Genomic DNA, 18,464 nt, shown 5'->3' on the forward strand with positions numbered 1-18,464 from the left:
TGCCCCTAACCATTTGGTGCAACATCTGAGTCTGGACTCTTAATTTTAAAGAATCCTCTTAATGGCTCAAATGCCCATCTTCCTATTAGTAATCTAAGAGGTGTTTTATAACCTTATGTTCTAAAAATTACTGCCCATCGCTCTTTCACTTCTCCTTTCTGGTGGAGACAGTGCTAGTAAACCACTTTTTACTTCTCATTCTCTTCATAATTTCATCTACCTCATCCCCCCAAAAAGAAAAAACAAATTCATAAGGTAAATATGCAATTTTTTCAGGTATTCAAACAGGTCAACTGAATTTAGAGGACAGAAAAGCCAAAAAGCAAACTATATTGGGCTGAATTGTAAAAAATTTATGATACACTGTTGATTTAGTTGTAAAGTGGGGACCAGTTCATGGGAGTGGTAGACCTACCACCTTCAGGGCCTTGTAAATCTTTTTCTTCTTTCAATAAAAATCTTAGCTACCTATCAAAAATGCAAACTTTTTCTGTTCAGTCTAGACCAAAACTCCTGTTTTTTGCTTTCTCAGGGATCTGAGTTCAGTTTATCAAAGGTGAACTTCGTAACTAATTATTCATGGGTGCAAAGATCAGCAAATGGTTTTCCAACAAAGTGGCCAAACAAAGAGTGAACAGAATTCAACTTTTCTGGGTACAATTGTAGATAAGATTTTGAGTTAAATGGGAAGGGTTAGGTAACAAAATAAAGCTTGAATAGAACATTCTTTTATCACAATTAATTGAGAATGTCTGGCACTTGTTAGAACACTTTTATCACAACTAATAAAGCTTGATTGTTATCAATGACAAAAAATCAGAACCCTGAACACCTATTACCAACAGGAGACCTTAAATCCTGTCCAATTATTTATGGCACATTACAGCTCCATTGTCCGCATTGAATTACCACTTCTCTGTCTAGGCCACCACCTAAGCTTTGAACTATTCTACTGTAGGTCATCTGAAACTCCAAACATGGACTACAAAAATGGACACTTCATCTATTAGACCAACTTTTGAATCTTCTGTAGATAGCACTAGTAAGGCTAACAAAAAGTAACAGATTGATTCTTGAAATGGTAATAAACAGACCAACTATCAAGAAACAAGCATGTTGTGTTAAAACCAAAGAACAATAATATGTGAAAAAACGAGAATCACCTTCAACTGTTCAAGAAGAAAACAAAGACATTTCCTTCTCAGCTCTTCTGCATACTTCTTTGGAATGGTAGTACCTGCACATAAATGTTAAGTTTGATTATACGATATTAACTTATATCATTACCTTTTACTTGCACATGTGTATTGCATGTGCCCTTACACTAATACATATTCATATAACTATAGAAAGAGCAAAAGATGTCACTAAAGATGAAAGAAAATATAAAGGGACAGTTCTTTAGAAAATGAATGTGATAATGAACATTTAGCACCCTTAGGCAGGCTCAGGCTGAATATTTGTTAAAATTTGAATGACCTGGCCCAGGGATCCAGATGTGTAAATTCATCAAATTAAATACCTACCTAATGTTCACCCCTACTGTTGGCCTATGGAAAAGACTAAAAAAAGAAAAGATGACTAAATTTAAATGAGGCAAGGGCATACCTAAATTTAGACCATCAAGCAACACAAGGAATGCCCCATGTATGAGTGCATAATCAGATCCAAGACTTTCTTCTGTTGCATTGATAAAGGCAACCCAAGATAGAAAATCCCTTACAGTAAGTATTCTCCCTGTTTGCAACTGGTTGAACCACTGTTTACCAAAATATGTGAATCTTAATATAGAAATATATATCAAGATGGCTCAAACATAAAAATACCATAAAATAAATAAAAAACAACATAATTCATAATCACTTTCAAAATGAATTGATATAATTACATTGGTTCCATAGTTTTCAAGGTGCCAAGGCAAGGCTAGGTGACAAGGGGGTGCCTTGTCACCTGTTGAAGATTAATTAGTTTTATGTTGTTTTTCTGAGTAGATGTTTTATGTTAGTTGTTAGATAGGAGGTGGGGACCACAGTAGTTATGTGAGTCCAAATTTTATTATGTTTCTGAGTGTTATGTATGTTGTTTTATGTTTTGCCGCCCTATACATAGTTGTCTTTGTACTGTTCTATTATTTTAGTATAAATAATAAGTGAAGGGGGCGGCTAGATTATTGCTCTCTTTTCTTTTCAACTTCTCTTCTTCTCTTCTTCTCCTCCCTTCAAGAAACTACTTTCTTTCATATTTTTTTTAATTCAGCAGATTCCTACTTGGTATCAGAGCATCAGCCAGGGTTTCTTGAAGCATTCTCATGCAGCCCTAGATCAACCGACTGCATGAAGTAGTAAAAGGCTGATCGATCTGGCTATAAATTGCCCAGTTCTTGGAGTTTATGGTGGGATCTAGACATCAGGAAAGTGATCTACTGTTCGGCATCAAAATCAGGAAGAACTGGAATACAGGGAAGAGTCCCAGAAAAGTTGGACTCTTTGTTTTTGATATGATCTTGGGCGCCCAGGTATTGTTAGTTCTCTTTTGATTTTCTAAAGAGGGCAGTTTGGTTTTTGAAATTTTCTAGGCCTCCCGGAGTGATCGATTCACATTTCTCTCTGTTGAGAGGCGGGGGGAGGAGAGAGATTTTCCTCCAACTAGGGTTTTCTTCTTTCAGAAGGGTTGGTTTCTATGTGTGTGATATTAAATTATTTTTTGAAGGTCTCCAATCTATTTTTTCTTAGTGATATTTTTTGGTCTGGGATCATTACTACAGTAAAACTTGATGGTACAAATTATTTGGAGTGGGCACAATCAGCTAAGATGGCTATTGGTGCCCATGGAAAATTAGGGTATCTCACTAGGAGGAAAGGAAACCTGATACAAACTCTTCCCGATGGGTGCAAGAGAATTGCATGATAATGTCTTGGCTGTGTAATTCTATGTTACCTCATATTGCAAAAAATTTCCTATGGGCTAATACTCCTAAGGAGATTTGGGATGGAGTGACTGAAACCTACTCTCAGAAGCAAAATGAAGCCAAAGCCTATCAGTTAAGAAATCAGGTGATAAGTATGAAACAGGGAGAAAAACCTCTTGATGTGCATTTCTCTATGCTGAAAACCCTATGGCAGGAAATAGATCACTTAGAAACTGTGGTATCGGAAAGTGTAAATGATGCAACTTATCACAAACTGGTAGAGAGGAATAGGGTTTTTGAGTTCTTGGCAGGGCTGAACCTTGAATTTGACATTGCTAGGCAGCATATTCTTTCTAGGGAGGGTGTGACACTCTCTTAGGCCTATGCTTTTGTCTCTGGAGAGGAGAGTAAGAGGAATGTAATGCTGAGACAGCCTCGGATTGACTAGTCGGCTATGGTTGGTACAAAAAAACCTAAGCCGAATGGAGACAAGGGGAGTAGTGAGACTAGAAGGGAAGATAAGAAGGACTTGGTGTGTGATTATTGCAAGAATCCTAAGCATACCAGGAACACTTATTGGAAATTTCATCCAAACCTTATGCATGCTCAGATAAGAAATAAGAAGGAAAATGCAAATGCAGCCACTACAGGAGACTCTTCAACCCCTCTCCCAAACTGATTGGGAATCCATTGTAGTAGCAACAGTGAGAACAGAATTGGAGAGGTTTAGACAGCTTATGAATAAGAAAGATTCACCCGACTCTAGTCTTCCAGATGGACAACAGAATGCAGGAGCCAACTACACCACTTCCTTTGCACATACAGGTAATTCATATGCAACTGCAAATCTTGCATCCAATTCAGGTAAGGAGGGACCTCCCTAGATTATAAACTCAGGAGCATATGAACATATGACTAATGCCCCTATCATTTTCAGTTCCTATCAGTTGTGCTCTGGTAGAGACAGAGTCTCTACAACAGATGGTTCACATATGCCCATTATTGGGAAGGGGACAGTTAGAGTGACCAATGATATAACCCTATCTTCTATTTTGCATGTCCCTAGACTTCATACCAACCTACTGTCTGTTAGTTCTTTGGCACAATCGCTTAGGACATCTTTCTTTTAGTTATTTGAAATGTCTTTTCCCAAAGTTGTTTGAGTCTGTTCAATTATCTACTTTGGAGTGTGAGAATTGTTAGTTAGGAAAGCATTGTAGACAGTCTTTTAAACCAAGTAATAAAAGATGTACTTTTGTTTTTAATATTGTTCACATTGATGTATGGGGGCCATATCGAATCCCTTCCATGGGAGGGTTCCGTTACTTTCTCTTGTTTGTGGATGATTATACATGATATTCTTGGATATATTTGATGAGATCACGTGATGAGGTTCCTAACTTAGTACGACAATTCCACCAGATGGTTCTCACACAATTTGGAGTGAGAACTAAGGCTTTTAGATCAGATAATGCCAGAGAATACTTTGAGAATGACCTAACCACGTATCTCTTAGAACATGGTGTAGTTCATCAGAGCAGTTGTGCATATACACCGCAACAGAATGGAGTTGCTGAGAGGAAAAACAAACACATTGTGGAGGTGGCAAGGAGTCTTATGGTGTGTGCTTCAGTTCTTGTGCAGTTCTGGGGAGATGCAGTTCTTACAGCCATACATGTGATTAACCGTGTTCCTTCACGGACTTTGGGGTTTAAGGTGCCATTTAGCCTTCTTTTTCCAGATGGAGAGATATTTCATATACCTCTGAGGGTTTTTGGTTGTGTTTCTTTTGTTCACATTCTTGACCCTCATCGCAAGAAATTGGATCCTAAATCCAAGAAATGTGTTTTTCTTGGGTATGCTCAGAACCAAAAGGGGTATTGCTGTTATGACCCAATGTCGAAGAGCAGATTTGTCACTATGGATGTTACCTTTTTTGAATCCACATTCTTTTTCTCGAGTGGTTCTCCTCAAGGGGAGAGTTTTGGGGAGGAGAACTCACAATCTGTTCCTCTTCCTGTTTCTGTGGTGCCTCCATCAGTTCAGCCAGCATCTACATCAGTTCAGCCACCACCTACAGCATCAGTTTAGCCAGCACCTGCACCTCTAGTTTCATTACCTGAGCCACTACGAGCAGCCTCGCAACAATATCAGTGCCGACAGATGATGGTTGACTCCACACATCCTCGACCCACACCACTCTCTGCCAATCCTTCTGAAACTCCAGATTCGGCAGATACAGTTCCAGGTATTCCTCTTGAGCCTAAGCCTGTTATGTTTTCACACATTCTTTCCTACAGTGCATTATCACCCTCTTACCGTGCTTTTCTTTCTTCCCTGGATTTTGTGTCTATACCTAGGAATGTTACTGAGGTTCTCTCCAAACCTGAGTGGAAAACAACCATGCAAGATGAGATGGATGCTTTGGTCAAAAACCAAACTTGGGAAATAGTTGATCTCCCCCAAAACAAGGAGACAGTCAGATGTTGAAGGGTATTCACAGTGAAGTATAAGGCCGATGGCAAGATATAGAGGTACAAGGCAAGGTTGGTAGCAAAAGGGTATACTCAGACCTATGGTGTTGATTATCTGGAAACCTTTACACCAGTAACTAAGATGAGTTCAATTCGTATCTTTTTATCTCTAGTAGCTACCTATTCATGGCCCTTGTTTCAGCTTGATGTCAAAAATGCTTTCCTCAATGGCGACTTACAGGAAGAGGTATATATGGACATTCCAGCAGGCTTTTATGAAAATGTTGGTAAAGGAAAGGTGTGCAGACTCAGAAAATCTCTGTATGGACTGAAACAATCACCTAGGGCTTGGTTTGACAGGTTCAGAGGGGCACTCATCCGTTTTTGATAACATAGACACAGTCTGATCACACCCTCTTTATGAAGAGGAGAGATGCTTTGGTGTCAATTCTGATTGTGTACGTGGATGATATAGTGGTGATAGGAAATGATCTGAAGGAGATTGATGATCTCAAAAAATCATTGTAGCAAGAATTTGAGATCAAAGATCTTGGTGAGCTCAAATACTTCTTAGGGATTGAAATTGCAAGATCCAAGCATGGGATCTTCATTTCACAGAAAAAGTATATACTTGACCTACTACGAGAGACTGGGAAGCTGGGGACCAAACCAGCAGACACTACTATTGATCCAAATCACAGAATTAATGGTGTGGATGGTGAATTAGTAAAGGATGTGGGGAGATATCAAAGAATGGTGGGCCGACTGTTGTATTTTTGTATGACACGACTAGGTATTTCTTATGCTGTCAGTGTTGTGAGTCAGTACATGCATGCACCTCGGGTTCGACACTGGGAAGATATTGAGAGAATACTTGCATATCTGAAAAAGCACCCTAACAGAGGCATTCTTTTCTCAAATAATGAGAATCTGAAGCTAGAATCCTATACATATGCAAACTGGGCAAGATGCTTAGATGACAGGAGGTCTACATCAGGAGTGTATACCTTTGTAGGTGGAAACTTGATCTCCTGGAAGAGTAAGAAGCAAGCGGTTGTGGCAAGGTCAAGTGCAGAGGCTGAGTATAGATCCATGGCTCATGGTGTCTCAGAACTTCTTTGGGTTAGATCTCTTAGTGAGATTGGGGTGAAAGCAGAGGAACCTATGATGTTATACTGTGACAATCAAGCTGCAATCAATATTGCCCACAATCCAATTCAGCATGATAGGACAAAACACATTGAAGTTGATAGACACTTTATAAGAGAAAAGGTAACAACCAGAGAAGTTTGTTTGCCTTATGTCTCTTCAAAGTCGCAACTGGTTGATGTTCTCACTAAAGGGGTGGCAAGGAACAAGCTTGAACATGATCTACGCAAGTTGGGAATGTGTGACATTTACTCTCAACTTGAGGGGGAGTGTTGAAGATTAATTAGTTTTATGTTGTTTTTTATGAGTAGATGATTTATGTTAGTTGTTAGATTGGAGGTGGGGACCATAGTAGTTATGTGAGTCCAAATTTTATTATGTTTCTTAGTGTTATATATGCTGTTTTATGTTTTGCTGCCCTATAAGGGCATAGTTGTCTTTGTACTGTTCTATTATTTTAGTATAAATAATAAATGAAGGGGGCGGCCAGATTATTGCTCTCTTTTCTTTTCAACTTCTCTTCTTCTCTTCTTCTCCTCTCTTCAAGAAACTACTTACTTTCATATTTTTTTTTAATTTAGCAGATTCCTACTTCATCTAGTCACCTAGGCAATGGATTTTTTTAAGTAAAAACACGTATCCTAGGGTAGTTCCCTAGGTTCTATAATCATATTTCCTAAATAAATATCCACAATTTTCATAAGAAAAGCATAAACTTCATGTTAAAGTATAGAAAATCAACATATTCCAACATATTCATGAGAAGAAAAAGAAGAAAGAAAAGAACATTAGAAAAATATAGGGCTGAACCCCTATTTCTGTTATAGGAAAAGAATAAATGAAAAGGTGGAAGAAGAAATTAGTATATAAGAACACAAAATTAGTAAAGAAAAAGAAGAAAATGCCTTGATTGGACAACATTTTATGTTCTTCCTTACTTATTGGTTCAGGTTTTGAAGTCTTTGAGTTTGAGGGTTCAACACAGCATTTAGCAATGTTTGTGTTTATTAAACCCTAACAAATAAGAAATTAGTATATAAACACACAAAATGAATATTTTAGTTTTAAAATGTCTATTTTATAATTATAGCCTCAAAAAATTAAGAATATAAATGCTTTTTATAACACGCTATAGAAAACAGTGCGGCAATTAGGCGAGGCGAGACTCCAAGGGTGCCTTGTCGCCTGGACAACTATATTTGGTTCCTGATTGTTTATCAATATCAGAAAACTTCGTTTATGGTATCAGAATGTATGCATTTACAAATACATTGATTTTGTGTTTAATATACAAATACAGTTGGAGCAGATCCAAACTGCTCTCGGATGCTCCAAATAGAGCCCCTCTAAGTACAACGACAAGAATGGAAAAAAAAAAAAAAACAATTTGTTATTACTTTAAAGGATATCTAACACCACTGTCTTTCTGCTAACTCCTCAAGCTAATGAATCAGAAAGTGTGACAAGATTGTGGTACCCATTAGAATGGTCTTTAAAACCCCCTCTACAATCAGTTCCTAGAACCAAAAAGACTTGCAAATTTCACACCATGAAGGTCTGAAGTGCAGCTTAAAGTTCTGCCCATATGGAATTGCCCAATACTATTAGGCCAAAATACAACGACAATCTGATGTTTCCATTGTCTCTCAAAGCACTACCTATTGCTGATTCACAGGGCTGCCATCAAAATAGCTTCAATTTACCAACCAAAAACAAAAAAAGAAGAGTTCCACCTACAACCAAAGAGAGAGAAGATCCCCTCCCAAATACTTGAAACAAAAGAGCAGAAGATTAGCAAATTGTAAGTTGATTGGAAATAAGAAAGACGCGTGAGGACAAGTACCAATGGGTCTCCTCATTTGTAAGGTTTCATAAGCATTAATTTTCTCATGAAAGGGTAGTAAACTAAAAGAGAAGGGGAAACAGAAAGAACATTGAAGAAAGCGGCAGAAAAACAAAAAATAAAACTAAAGGAAATAGGAACTTAAAATATGGCAAGTCAATGAGAACCAAGGATTCATGGTCCCAAAGGCCTTTCCTAAAGCCAAAACCCCAAGCAAACCCACATGGAGATATGGGGAAAAACTTAGAAACAATATCTGATTTGTAAGATGACAAGGAGTAAAGAACAAGGAATAGAGCCTTTAAGGCAACACCACCAACCACCCATAAATCCTCCCAAATTTTGGTCTTATTTCCAGAACCCACTCATAACAAGAGAATTTCATAACAATAACAAAAGGTAGTGTGTTTCCTTCCAAGGAGATGCCAAAGTTGCTCTTGTACATGTTCTAGTGTGGCCATTTTCTTTTAAACAATGGATGCTAAACACCACTTTGTGCCACAATTTCTCTGGTTCCAGTTGTATTGGGTTTTCATCTTGCCACTTGCCAGTATATGGGGAGATTGTAGTATGAGAGCATTGGCTTTTCACCTTTCATTTCATCATTAACAAAACTATGTTAATCTTGTGATTGATCACAAAAATAAATTCAGGCCTTACAACAGAGGGAAAGAATTTGTTTGGTGGATAATGTTTTTCCTCTATTTGCCAGATTTAAAGACAGAAAAAGCCAACCTAGCCTGCTTGTTTTCCAATACAGAATTCCATACAAACACATGATAAAAGAAATCAAAGGCTTCACTTTTTATTGAACTTCCATAATATAAGATAACATTTTTGAAAGTGGAAATGTATGTTTTCAGGTTGCAGTAAATGATGACATACCATCTGCAATAAGCAATTTTTTCTCTTTTTGAAAATAACAGAAAATTTTCATTAAAATAAAAGAAACATTACAGTCTTGTGTTGAGAGGACACCAATGACAGAACATTCTCAAAATCACATTCCTGAATTTCATTAAATTTTAAATTTTTTCATTGCTTACTCCTTAGAAAACCTCTCTTCAAGTGTATAGAAACACTTGTAAAGAGAAACTAAGTGTGCTACTTCTGGTTCCTGATCCTATGCAACTGTGTGCTTTTTGACTCAAGAAGTTTTAATAGTTTACCTGACAAAGGTAATACCATAAAGCAGAAAATTTATACCAGGAGGAAGAATCAATCATCTTAGAAACTTATGCAGAGTTCAACCCCAAGCAATAACGATCTTATTGATCCTTTTACTTCGCCATATTAGCTTTTATACTTCAGCTCCTATCTTCTGGTGACTGATAATCATGGTCTTATTATTGATAACAATAAATTTCCTACTGCATATATAAAGAGAGACATACTTGTACTATTATTCTAATTCGCATTGTATTTCCCCTCAAGTCATTGTCTCCTCATCACGACCTAAGGAGAGAAATGCTATGTGTAAGAAAATGGTGGTGTCAACTCACACAACTGGAATGTAGTTCCCACTAAGTTGGTGAAAAGACATTCTATGGAATGAAAACAGTCTACTGAAGCTTGGTTTTAGATGTTTTTAAGTGTTATGAAGAGTGTTGTCTATATGCATAGTCAAGAAGACCATAAAATGTGTAAAGCGCCCACCAAAAGCCTCTATGAAGTTGGTTGTTCACATTAATCGTCTCACCATCATAGGCAACATTCAAATGAAATTCAAAGGCTCAAGTCCTTGGCAGTGAAGTTTTAATTAATAACCTGGGAGAAGTAAATTGTTTTCTGGGTCATATTTATTTATCAAAAGAAATACATTTTAGATTTTATTAAACAAACATGGAGTCTAAGATTCAAGCTAGCTGATACCCCAATAGAGCAGAATCATCATTTGGGCATCAGCATGTATAGCATCTTATAAAAGAAGGGTAGGATCCATCTAATGGACGCTATGAAGGGTGCGGAATGGGTGGGCGAATTTCAAAAATTTTCCTACCTTCTCCCAACTAAGAATCATATTCCCTAAATTTAGAATACAATATACAAGAATTCTACTTGAACCATAATCAAACCAGATTTAAACCAAAAGGAAACAGGAATGATTATACCTGATCCGGAGAAACAATATCTCCAAAAGTTGGTGTTCACGCCCAAAGAAGATGCCAAGATCCGCTCCTGCTGAAGATGACACAGCTATTGATGGAACGGAACCAGCAGGGTGCGTCCTACACATTGGATTCTTCGCAAGAACCCACTGGAAACTCTAAACACTGAATCCTTTTCAGTCTTTTCTGCAAGACTGATGTCAATAACTGATTTCTTGACTTCTTTCTCCTACAAAGATCGAATATTGCAAGAGGGGTTGGCGACGACTGGAGGAGAATTCCTTGGACGAAGATGGCTGAACAGCTTCTCTTCTCTCTGGAGTTCTTGAGATCAAATCTTTGTTACAGAAGACTTTCTTCTCTCTCTTAGAAAAACTTGGTTCGAAATCTGGTATATTCGAATTAGCTTTCTCCTCCTTTCTTCTTGATTAAGAAATCCTCCTAATTAAGAGTTATCCCAATCCAAATCAATATTTGGATAGGGGATAATCTTAATCCTATCTACAAATTAAGTTAGTTTACTCCTGATCTTATCAGGAGGTTACCAGATTCAAGTCTGATTTGAATTTGGTCTCCCAAAGTGGATAAGGTCGTAAGCCCAATCCTTTTAACTAACATTAATCTCAGATTCACCCCATAGATGGGTGATCATATCAGCCCAACTCGTAATGGGCTTTTGGCCCATTAAGTGTTCGGTGTTTAATTAGTTTCCAATCTGCTGCTCGGTTGGGCTTCTTTGTATGGCGTGGGACCCAAGCATTGATCTACACACCAGCCACATGGGTTCGGCCCAGCCTTTATTACAAGGCTCAGCCGAATTCACTAAAAAACTCAATGACCCCCTTAAGCCCATCACATGGACCCTATGGGCCCAACACTTACATTAAGTGGTCCCTACACCAGCCACATGGGTTCGGCCCAGCCTTTATTACAAGGCTCAGCCGAATTCACTAAAAAACTCAGTGACCCCCTTAAGCCCATCACATGGACCCTATGGGCCCAACACTTACATTAAGTGGTCCCTGGGCCAAGCCATCTTATAAAAACCCAGGGACTGTGGGCAGGTGCAAGATTAGCCCATCAGGTATTATCCCAAATGGTCTTACACTTAATCTCTCAGCCCTTAAAGATCAAGCACTGCCCGATAAGAGAAGATCTCTCCCTCGGCTGCAAGGAACAATGCCGCACTCTCTACTCACATGGATCCCGGGAATTAAAACATTTTGCAAATGTTTTTGAAATCGTACATATACAGATATATATATATATATATATATATATATATATATATATATTAATTTTGCAAAACAAAATTCCAACGATTGAAATCAACTGTCGGCAGTTTGGTTTCCATCAAAGAGAGTGCATTCCCGATCATTACCATTGTCCGACAAAGGGGCTGATCCTGTCACTATGATCACTCACTCAGATGAATTCTCAGATTGCCCCAACATGTCCAGGTTTTGACCCCCACTAAGGATCTCATTGATTGACGTATCAAAGATAGCCCGATACGACACCTAGTGAAGTGTCATAATCGAGTCCAGGGGTTAGGTGTAACTTTTCAGTTTTGCCGATCTATTTCCAAGGTCTAGGGCAATACTGGAAACCCGGTCCGGTTCAAGGGTTCAAGCAATCTCATACTGCATGTGCCTTGGGTCTTACCCTGATGGCCGACACAAACCATCCCAACACTTCGTGGCACATCAGTATCGGCCTTGGCAGGATAAATCTCCCCAGACTTATCCAGTGGCTGTGAACATTTAAAACTAACACTAGTCTCTATAAGTGTCCAGTTTTAGGGTCTTACACAGAAATATACCAAACAACATGAATCAAACATGTACTTTGTTTATTTACACTAAATGTCAAAAGTACATCAAATTGGATTGAAGCTAAGGGCATACAAAACTGTCTAACATCTTACTGATTCAAGCCAGTTTAAGAAATTAATAGAGGACCTAATGTATCTTATTTCTTGTGTCCTCAACCCTCATTAATTATCACATATCTCATCAATCAATTTATGCACTCACCTAGAAACGGTATATTTAGAATCAGCACAAAAGACAAATCAGGTATTTGAAACCGTCACATGGGAAGATACTTTGTTTCCTAAGCATGGACATTTGTAAGCTGAGACATAATGCAGACTGTGTAGGATCTGTAATAAAACTAGGAGTGTAAAACGGATCAAATTCGAATTGGATCAAGCAATATCCAAATTCGAATCCGATTAGAAATTTTGATATCCAACGGATATTAAAAATTAATATACAAATTCAAATCCGATTAAATATTCGAATATTTAAAATTTAATAAATATTTTATTCATATAAAGTACATAAATGTATAATTTAATTATTATATATATAAATTATATAAGACATTTAAATATTTTATATATTATATATAATAATTAAATAATCGGTTGAATTCGGTTATTTATTGAATTGAATCAGGTCATATCCGAATTCGAATCCAATTAACTATTTGGTATGAATAGGATATCCAAATTTGACCGATTAGATATTCGAATTATCCGACTTCGATTCAATTATGCCAAATCTCGAATTCGAAATCGGATTTTCGAATACCATTGACACCCCTTAATAAAACACAGGTCTACCTCTTACTATTGTGTACTCTTGGAAGGTAACCTAATTACTTGGATAAGCAAGTGGCATCCATGTCTGCAAAGCCATAATTCAGTTTTAAGTCTTGTGTGTTTGCAAGACATGGCTCAACTAAACTTGTTGCAATCAGAAATAAGCTTCAATACTTCTAGATCCATGAGTTTGTATTTGATTACAAGGCCATTATTAGCATTCCTGACAATCCTATTCAGCATTATTGCACAGAACATATAAAAGTTGATAGCCACTTTATTAAGGAAAAACCAACTTCTGCAAGTTGTTCACCACATGACGCTACCCAATTATATCTAGCAGATATTCTTACAAGAATTTTTTCTATTGATAACCTTGGCTTTGTATTGCTTCTATAGGCATATCCCCTAACATTGTTGTTCTTGGTGTCTTATGTGAAAAGCAGGAAAGGAGAAAATAGGAGGAAGAGATTTTGACATAAATAGGATAAGAATCAATCTTGGATCTACTGCTCTTGTCGGTAACTTAAATATTAGAATGCTACAATTACAATATTGCCCTTTAAAAGGTGTCACTTAATCAGCCCAACTACAAATTCTAAATTTGCCTTAGGACCACTAGATCATCTCAACAAGAATATTAACAATATTTCTCTTGCTGGATCATGTAACGTGCAAGTAAATAATAACAAATTGTTGCTACCAAAAGATCAATTAAAAAAGCTTCACCAATAGGAGAAAAGCATAACATACTTCCCAAAAGTTTAGCATTGGATCCACAATGTATAAGAGTTCTGGTTTGAGAAATCTGCAACATGGATAGAAAACTTATGACCAAAAGTAGGAATATAAATATTTGATACATTTGGGGGTTGATCACTTACCTATGTTCAGCAATACTTCTAAGCTCATTTGGTTCACACACAGATGGCACCCATATCTCAGTAAATCGGTTCCGTAGGGCTGGGGATAGCTCCTTCTTCCCATAATCCCCACCAGGATTCATAGTTGCAAGAAGGAAAAACTTTGGATGAGCTGTTATTTTCTCCATAATGGACCCCCCTTTCTCTGCCAAAGACTGAACAAAAGCAACAAAGTGAGGAGAACAAGAAGAAATAACAACAATCTTGATTGCCATAGTAGTATTAGTGGGTAGTAAAATAATTTGGAGAGAGATACATGATTTATAGAAATAAACGAAAGAAATGAACAACTATTGGCAACTTTAGAGAGAATTCACAGCTCACCATACCAATAGATAAAAGACCATAAACAAAGGAGGATTGATGCCTAAAGGCCCTTTGACAAAAGTTGAGGAAAAAAAAGCCATAATACAGATAGCTACTTTTTGTTTCCTCTCATACAAGGCAGCCAAATCTCCATTACATACCCTTCATTTTTTTATCAGTATATATGCCCACCAATTTGCCCAGCATAGAAATTAGAAACATCATAGCTAAAGAAATATCACAAATAATGAAATAAATATAAATAAAACAAAAATAAAATGCAAAAAAGACTAGGTTTTCTGACTAGCATCATTTCATAATTTTCACAAGAAAAATAGTCATAATTATCTGCATTCTGCAATTCTGAATGATCCTGCTCGTATTATTACATCCTGGCCACTAAGCTAGCCATTGTTTATTCAAAATTTGCCCTAATATAAAAAAGTAACAAGTTTTATTTTATCATACAAAGGTCCAAATATATAAACATGTCTTGAACACTAACAAATAACCACACCCCCCAAGTACAATCAGAATTTTTTAATGGTAATAAAAACTGAAAATAAAAACAAATCTCAAAACAAGAAGATCAACCCACCAATTTTCTTTCAGGTTCCAAGACGCTGTTTAATCTTTCAAGCACACTATCATCAGCCAAAGATATCTCATCCACAAGAAGTAGATCTCCATCCTTCATTGCTCGTACAAGAGGTCCATCCTGCCACATAAATATGGTCTGCCACTTCTGGGATAGCTCAACTAGGTCCAGTTTCACTTGCTCGAGGTTATCAAGATCCTGCATAGTGACGTCAGGGTGTGAAACCACACCTTGTCTATAACTATCTATAATTCTTGTCAGCTGATCAAGAGTTGAAGAAGCTTGGACTATGTCTGTAGATATAATCTGCATTGAGAGAAATGCATAAGCATACATAAAGCATCAAGCAAGTAAAAGAACCTCATTCAAGGAAATATTGACATGGCCAGGATAATACATACACTGTCACCAGGAAAGTGGAGAAAAGCCTTTGACAATATCAGTTTTTCAACCAAATATTTGAACTCTCCTGTTAATCTTGACCTATCTCGTACAGGATAAAACCCCTGAAATTTTTATGATGGTTAACTTGTAGATTATCATATTCTAACAGAAATAAGCAATGAGAAGTTTTCAGAACAGAAACCACTAAAATGTAATCCCTCATTAAAGAAAATCTGTAAAAGAAAGAAACAAACCCCAAGAAAATCAGATGTCTCCGTGTACTGATGGCAATTCAAAATATACAATTTTAACTTTAAAACAATGCTAAGTAACTGACAAACAGTTGTCTTCCCACCACCAGTCTCACCAACAAGAAGGACAGGCTCACGCAACTTGAAGCAACGCTCAACAAGAAAATATAACCTCCACATGCTTCTAGTCCACGTGATACTGCAATGAAGTAGGTTCATCAATGAGAAGAATAGATAACTACAACCCAGCAAACACTCATCATAGTTCAGCTTACAAGTCTAAAAAATCATACTTTCCAAGACTCTCTGACACTTCTGAGCATTCACTGAAGTTTAAAACAGCAAGACTATCAGCTGGTTCCTGAATTATAGAAGGTTAAACAGTTAGCAAAGTTTATACACAAATATAAAATTCCCATCAGCTTCATAAAAGGAAAAAAAAAATTACCAAAAATGAATTCAAGTAGCACATTGACTTCCGGATAACAAAGATTCATATTTGCTATGATGATTCATGAAATGTATCCAATTACCACCTAGGAATCATTTCTATCTCAATAATTCCAGACTCCTAAAGAGAGAGGACAAATGAAACCATAGAAGAAAAAACCTCAGAACTGATGAGTGATGATATCCCTATAACCAATGACCCAAACTCTAACAGAAGCAGTCAACATTCAACTGAACAAACATGTCCAAAGCTACATGAACAAACTGTACTTCCTTGGATTAAGATAACAAGATCAGAACTGCTAATTTACAGGATTATGTACGACATACTTTCCTACTCCATGTTCAAATAAACAATCAACAAACAAAAATCCATCTAAAAACACAAAAATAAAGTGCAACTGCACAATAGGGAACTCCACTTTCTGTTAAGACAATAATGAGCACAAGAGAGGGAGGGAGAGAACAAACCTGTTGGTACAAGTTGTCTGTGGCAAGTTTTACCCGAAGATGTCTCTCCAAGATCTCCTGGACAACTTTCTTCTCATTTTCATCTCGCAACCTTTCAGCTAAAAGAAAATAACCATCTTTGGCCAGATCTTCATATGAGTTACCAAAGGTCCGAAAACGATCAGCCCATCGAAACAGATCCCTTGGAGTTATGAAACCATGCTTTCCAGCAAAAACTTTGCTACTCTGGCGATGCAACTGCAAGTCCTTCATAATTTCAACCATTTTTTTAGCATAACTTTCAGGAATTTTGCACCTCCTCTCTAGTATTGTGCTCAATTCATCTTCAGGAATCTCATCAACATGTATTTCAACAAAACGGTTGCGAAATGCTCGAGAAAGCATCTTACGCCCAGCATAAAAAGTTGGTGGGTTTTGGGTGGCAAAAAGCATAAAATCTGGATGAGCGATCACTGTTTCCTGCAGTTCAGGAACAAAAAGCTCTCTGTTGTCATCTAATAACCGGTTTAATGCTTCCAGAACATCCGAAGGTGCAAGGTTAAGCTCATCTAGAACAATCCAGTATCCATTCCGAACAGCCTTAACCAATACACCTTCTTGAAATACAAGCTTCCCATGAGCATCGGTAATATACGAGCCCAAGTATTCTTGCAGATCAGTATGCTCATGGTTATTTATACGAACAAATTCATGACCAGTTATTGCAGCAAGATACTGAACAAGGCTTGTCTTTCCACTAGAAGTTGGACCCTGTAAAAGAACAGGATATTTTTTAATCAAAATAGCACGTGCAAGATTCCTTAAATGCTCCTTGACACTTTTTGTCAGGACATAACTCTCCAAGAAAGCATCATCACTCAATTTCCCCTTATCCAAGAAGTAACCATCAAAAGGAACATTTGGAGGCATATTTCCACCTAACAAATATGATAATATCATACTGTTCATAAACTTGGAACTAGGACTATCCAGTAAAGTAAGGAAAAACATACAAAATCCATCATAAAGTGCTTTTTGGAATCCAAAGTTCCTTTCTGCCTTCTTTGTATATTCCAGTGCACGATATAGAGACCTTAAACTGAACTGGGGCTTCTGATTAGCCCCATCTTGCAGCCTCTCTTCAGATTCCTTCTTGGCTGCTTTGTAAAAACACACAATTTTATTTACCAGTTCTCTATTAGGACTGCTGTAATCCATAAATTGTTTCACAAATAGAGTTAAATCTTCATCATCTAACACATCATCAACAAAATATTCTGTAAACCTGCTTCTCAACGAATATGGCAAGTCCCTCTTTCCAGCATCAGTAGCAGGATTCATACAAGCAAAAATACGAAAATCAGGATTTCGACGAATATAATCAACATCTCCCCTTTCAGCTAAACAAATTGAACTATCATCTCCTTCCAAAACCCCTGTAATTCTCTGTAGCATCTCAGGAGGAGCCAAATTTATTTCATCAAGTAATATCCAGTGACCATTTCTAATTGCTGTCACGAATGATCCTTCCACAAACGAAAAGACCATAGCTGAAGAACCAATCTGCCTACGTGCTGTCTCAAGTTTCACAGAAAATTGCTCCCATGCTTGGATGAGTTCTTCACTCAAAGGTCGCTTTCGCTTTGTACCAGATCGAGATCTACCAACCTCACAAACTTGCTTCCTGAAAAAACCAAGGCCTTTCTGACATCCATTTAATACCATTTTCCAGTTCCTATCAGACACATGTTTTCTCAGACGAACAAGAAAACCCCCATTGTCCTGCATACAAGCATAGAAGAGTACTGTCATATTTTGCCTCTTATGAACAAGAAAAGTAAGAAGCTATAAAGAAAAAATGCAATCAAGGTTACTATCATCCAATCATGGTGGAGGAATGGCGAAACAGGATTCATGTTGACCAATCCCATATAGTTGGCGTAAGGCTTGGATGATGATCAATCATAGTGGGGGAAAGTTGCAATTATCAAATAAATTATCCAAAAATTGCA

General features: G+C 37.3%; 1 protein-coding gene across 3 annotated transcripts in view; it reads right to left on the bottom strand.

Moving 5' to 3' along the window:
• The window catches only part of LOC148842253 (midasin-like protein), a 99,926-nt gene that overhangs the window by 51,591 nt on the left and 29,871 nt on the right, over nt 1-18,464 (bottom strand). For all 3 annotated transcript variants that reach the window (XM_088957146.1, XM_088957147.1, XM_088957145.1), the window contains exons 17-25: nt 16,474-18,234; nt 15,846-15,913; nt 15,556-15,751; nt 15,319-15,423; nt 14,918-15,223; nt 13,975-14,168; nt 13,844-13,898; nt 1,609-1,759; nt 1,164-1,237 (exon numbers count right to left, since the gene is read on the bottom strand). In XM_088957146.1, coding sequence (XP_088813272.1) covers nt 1,164-1,237; nt 1,609-1,759; nt 13,844-13,898; nt 13,975-14,168; nt 14,918-15,223; nt 15,319-15,423; nt 15,556-15,751; nt 15,846-15,913; nt 16,474-18,234 — 2,910 coding nt within the window. The remainder of the gene's footprint in view (nt 1-1,163; nt 1,238-1,608; nt 1,760-13,843; nt 13,899-13,974; nt 14,169-14,917; nt 15,224-15,318; nt 15,424-15,555; nt 15,752-15,845; nt 15,914-16,473; nt 18,235-18,464) is intronic.

Source organism: Nelumbo lutea, chromosome 8 (assembly GCF_056320005.1).
Source record: "Nelumbo lutea isolate HS-2025 chromosome 8, American lotus-T2T, whole genome shotgun sequence".
Classification (NCBI taxonomy): Eukaryota; Viridiplantae; Streptophyta; class Magnoliopsida; order Proteales; family Nelumbonaceae; genus Nelumbo; species Nelumbo lutea.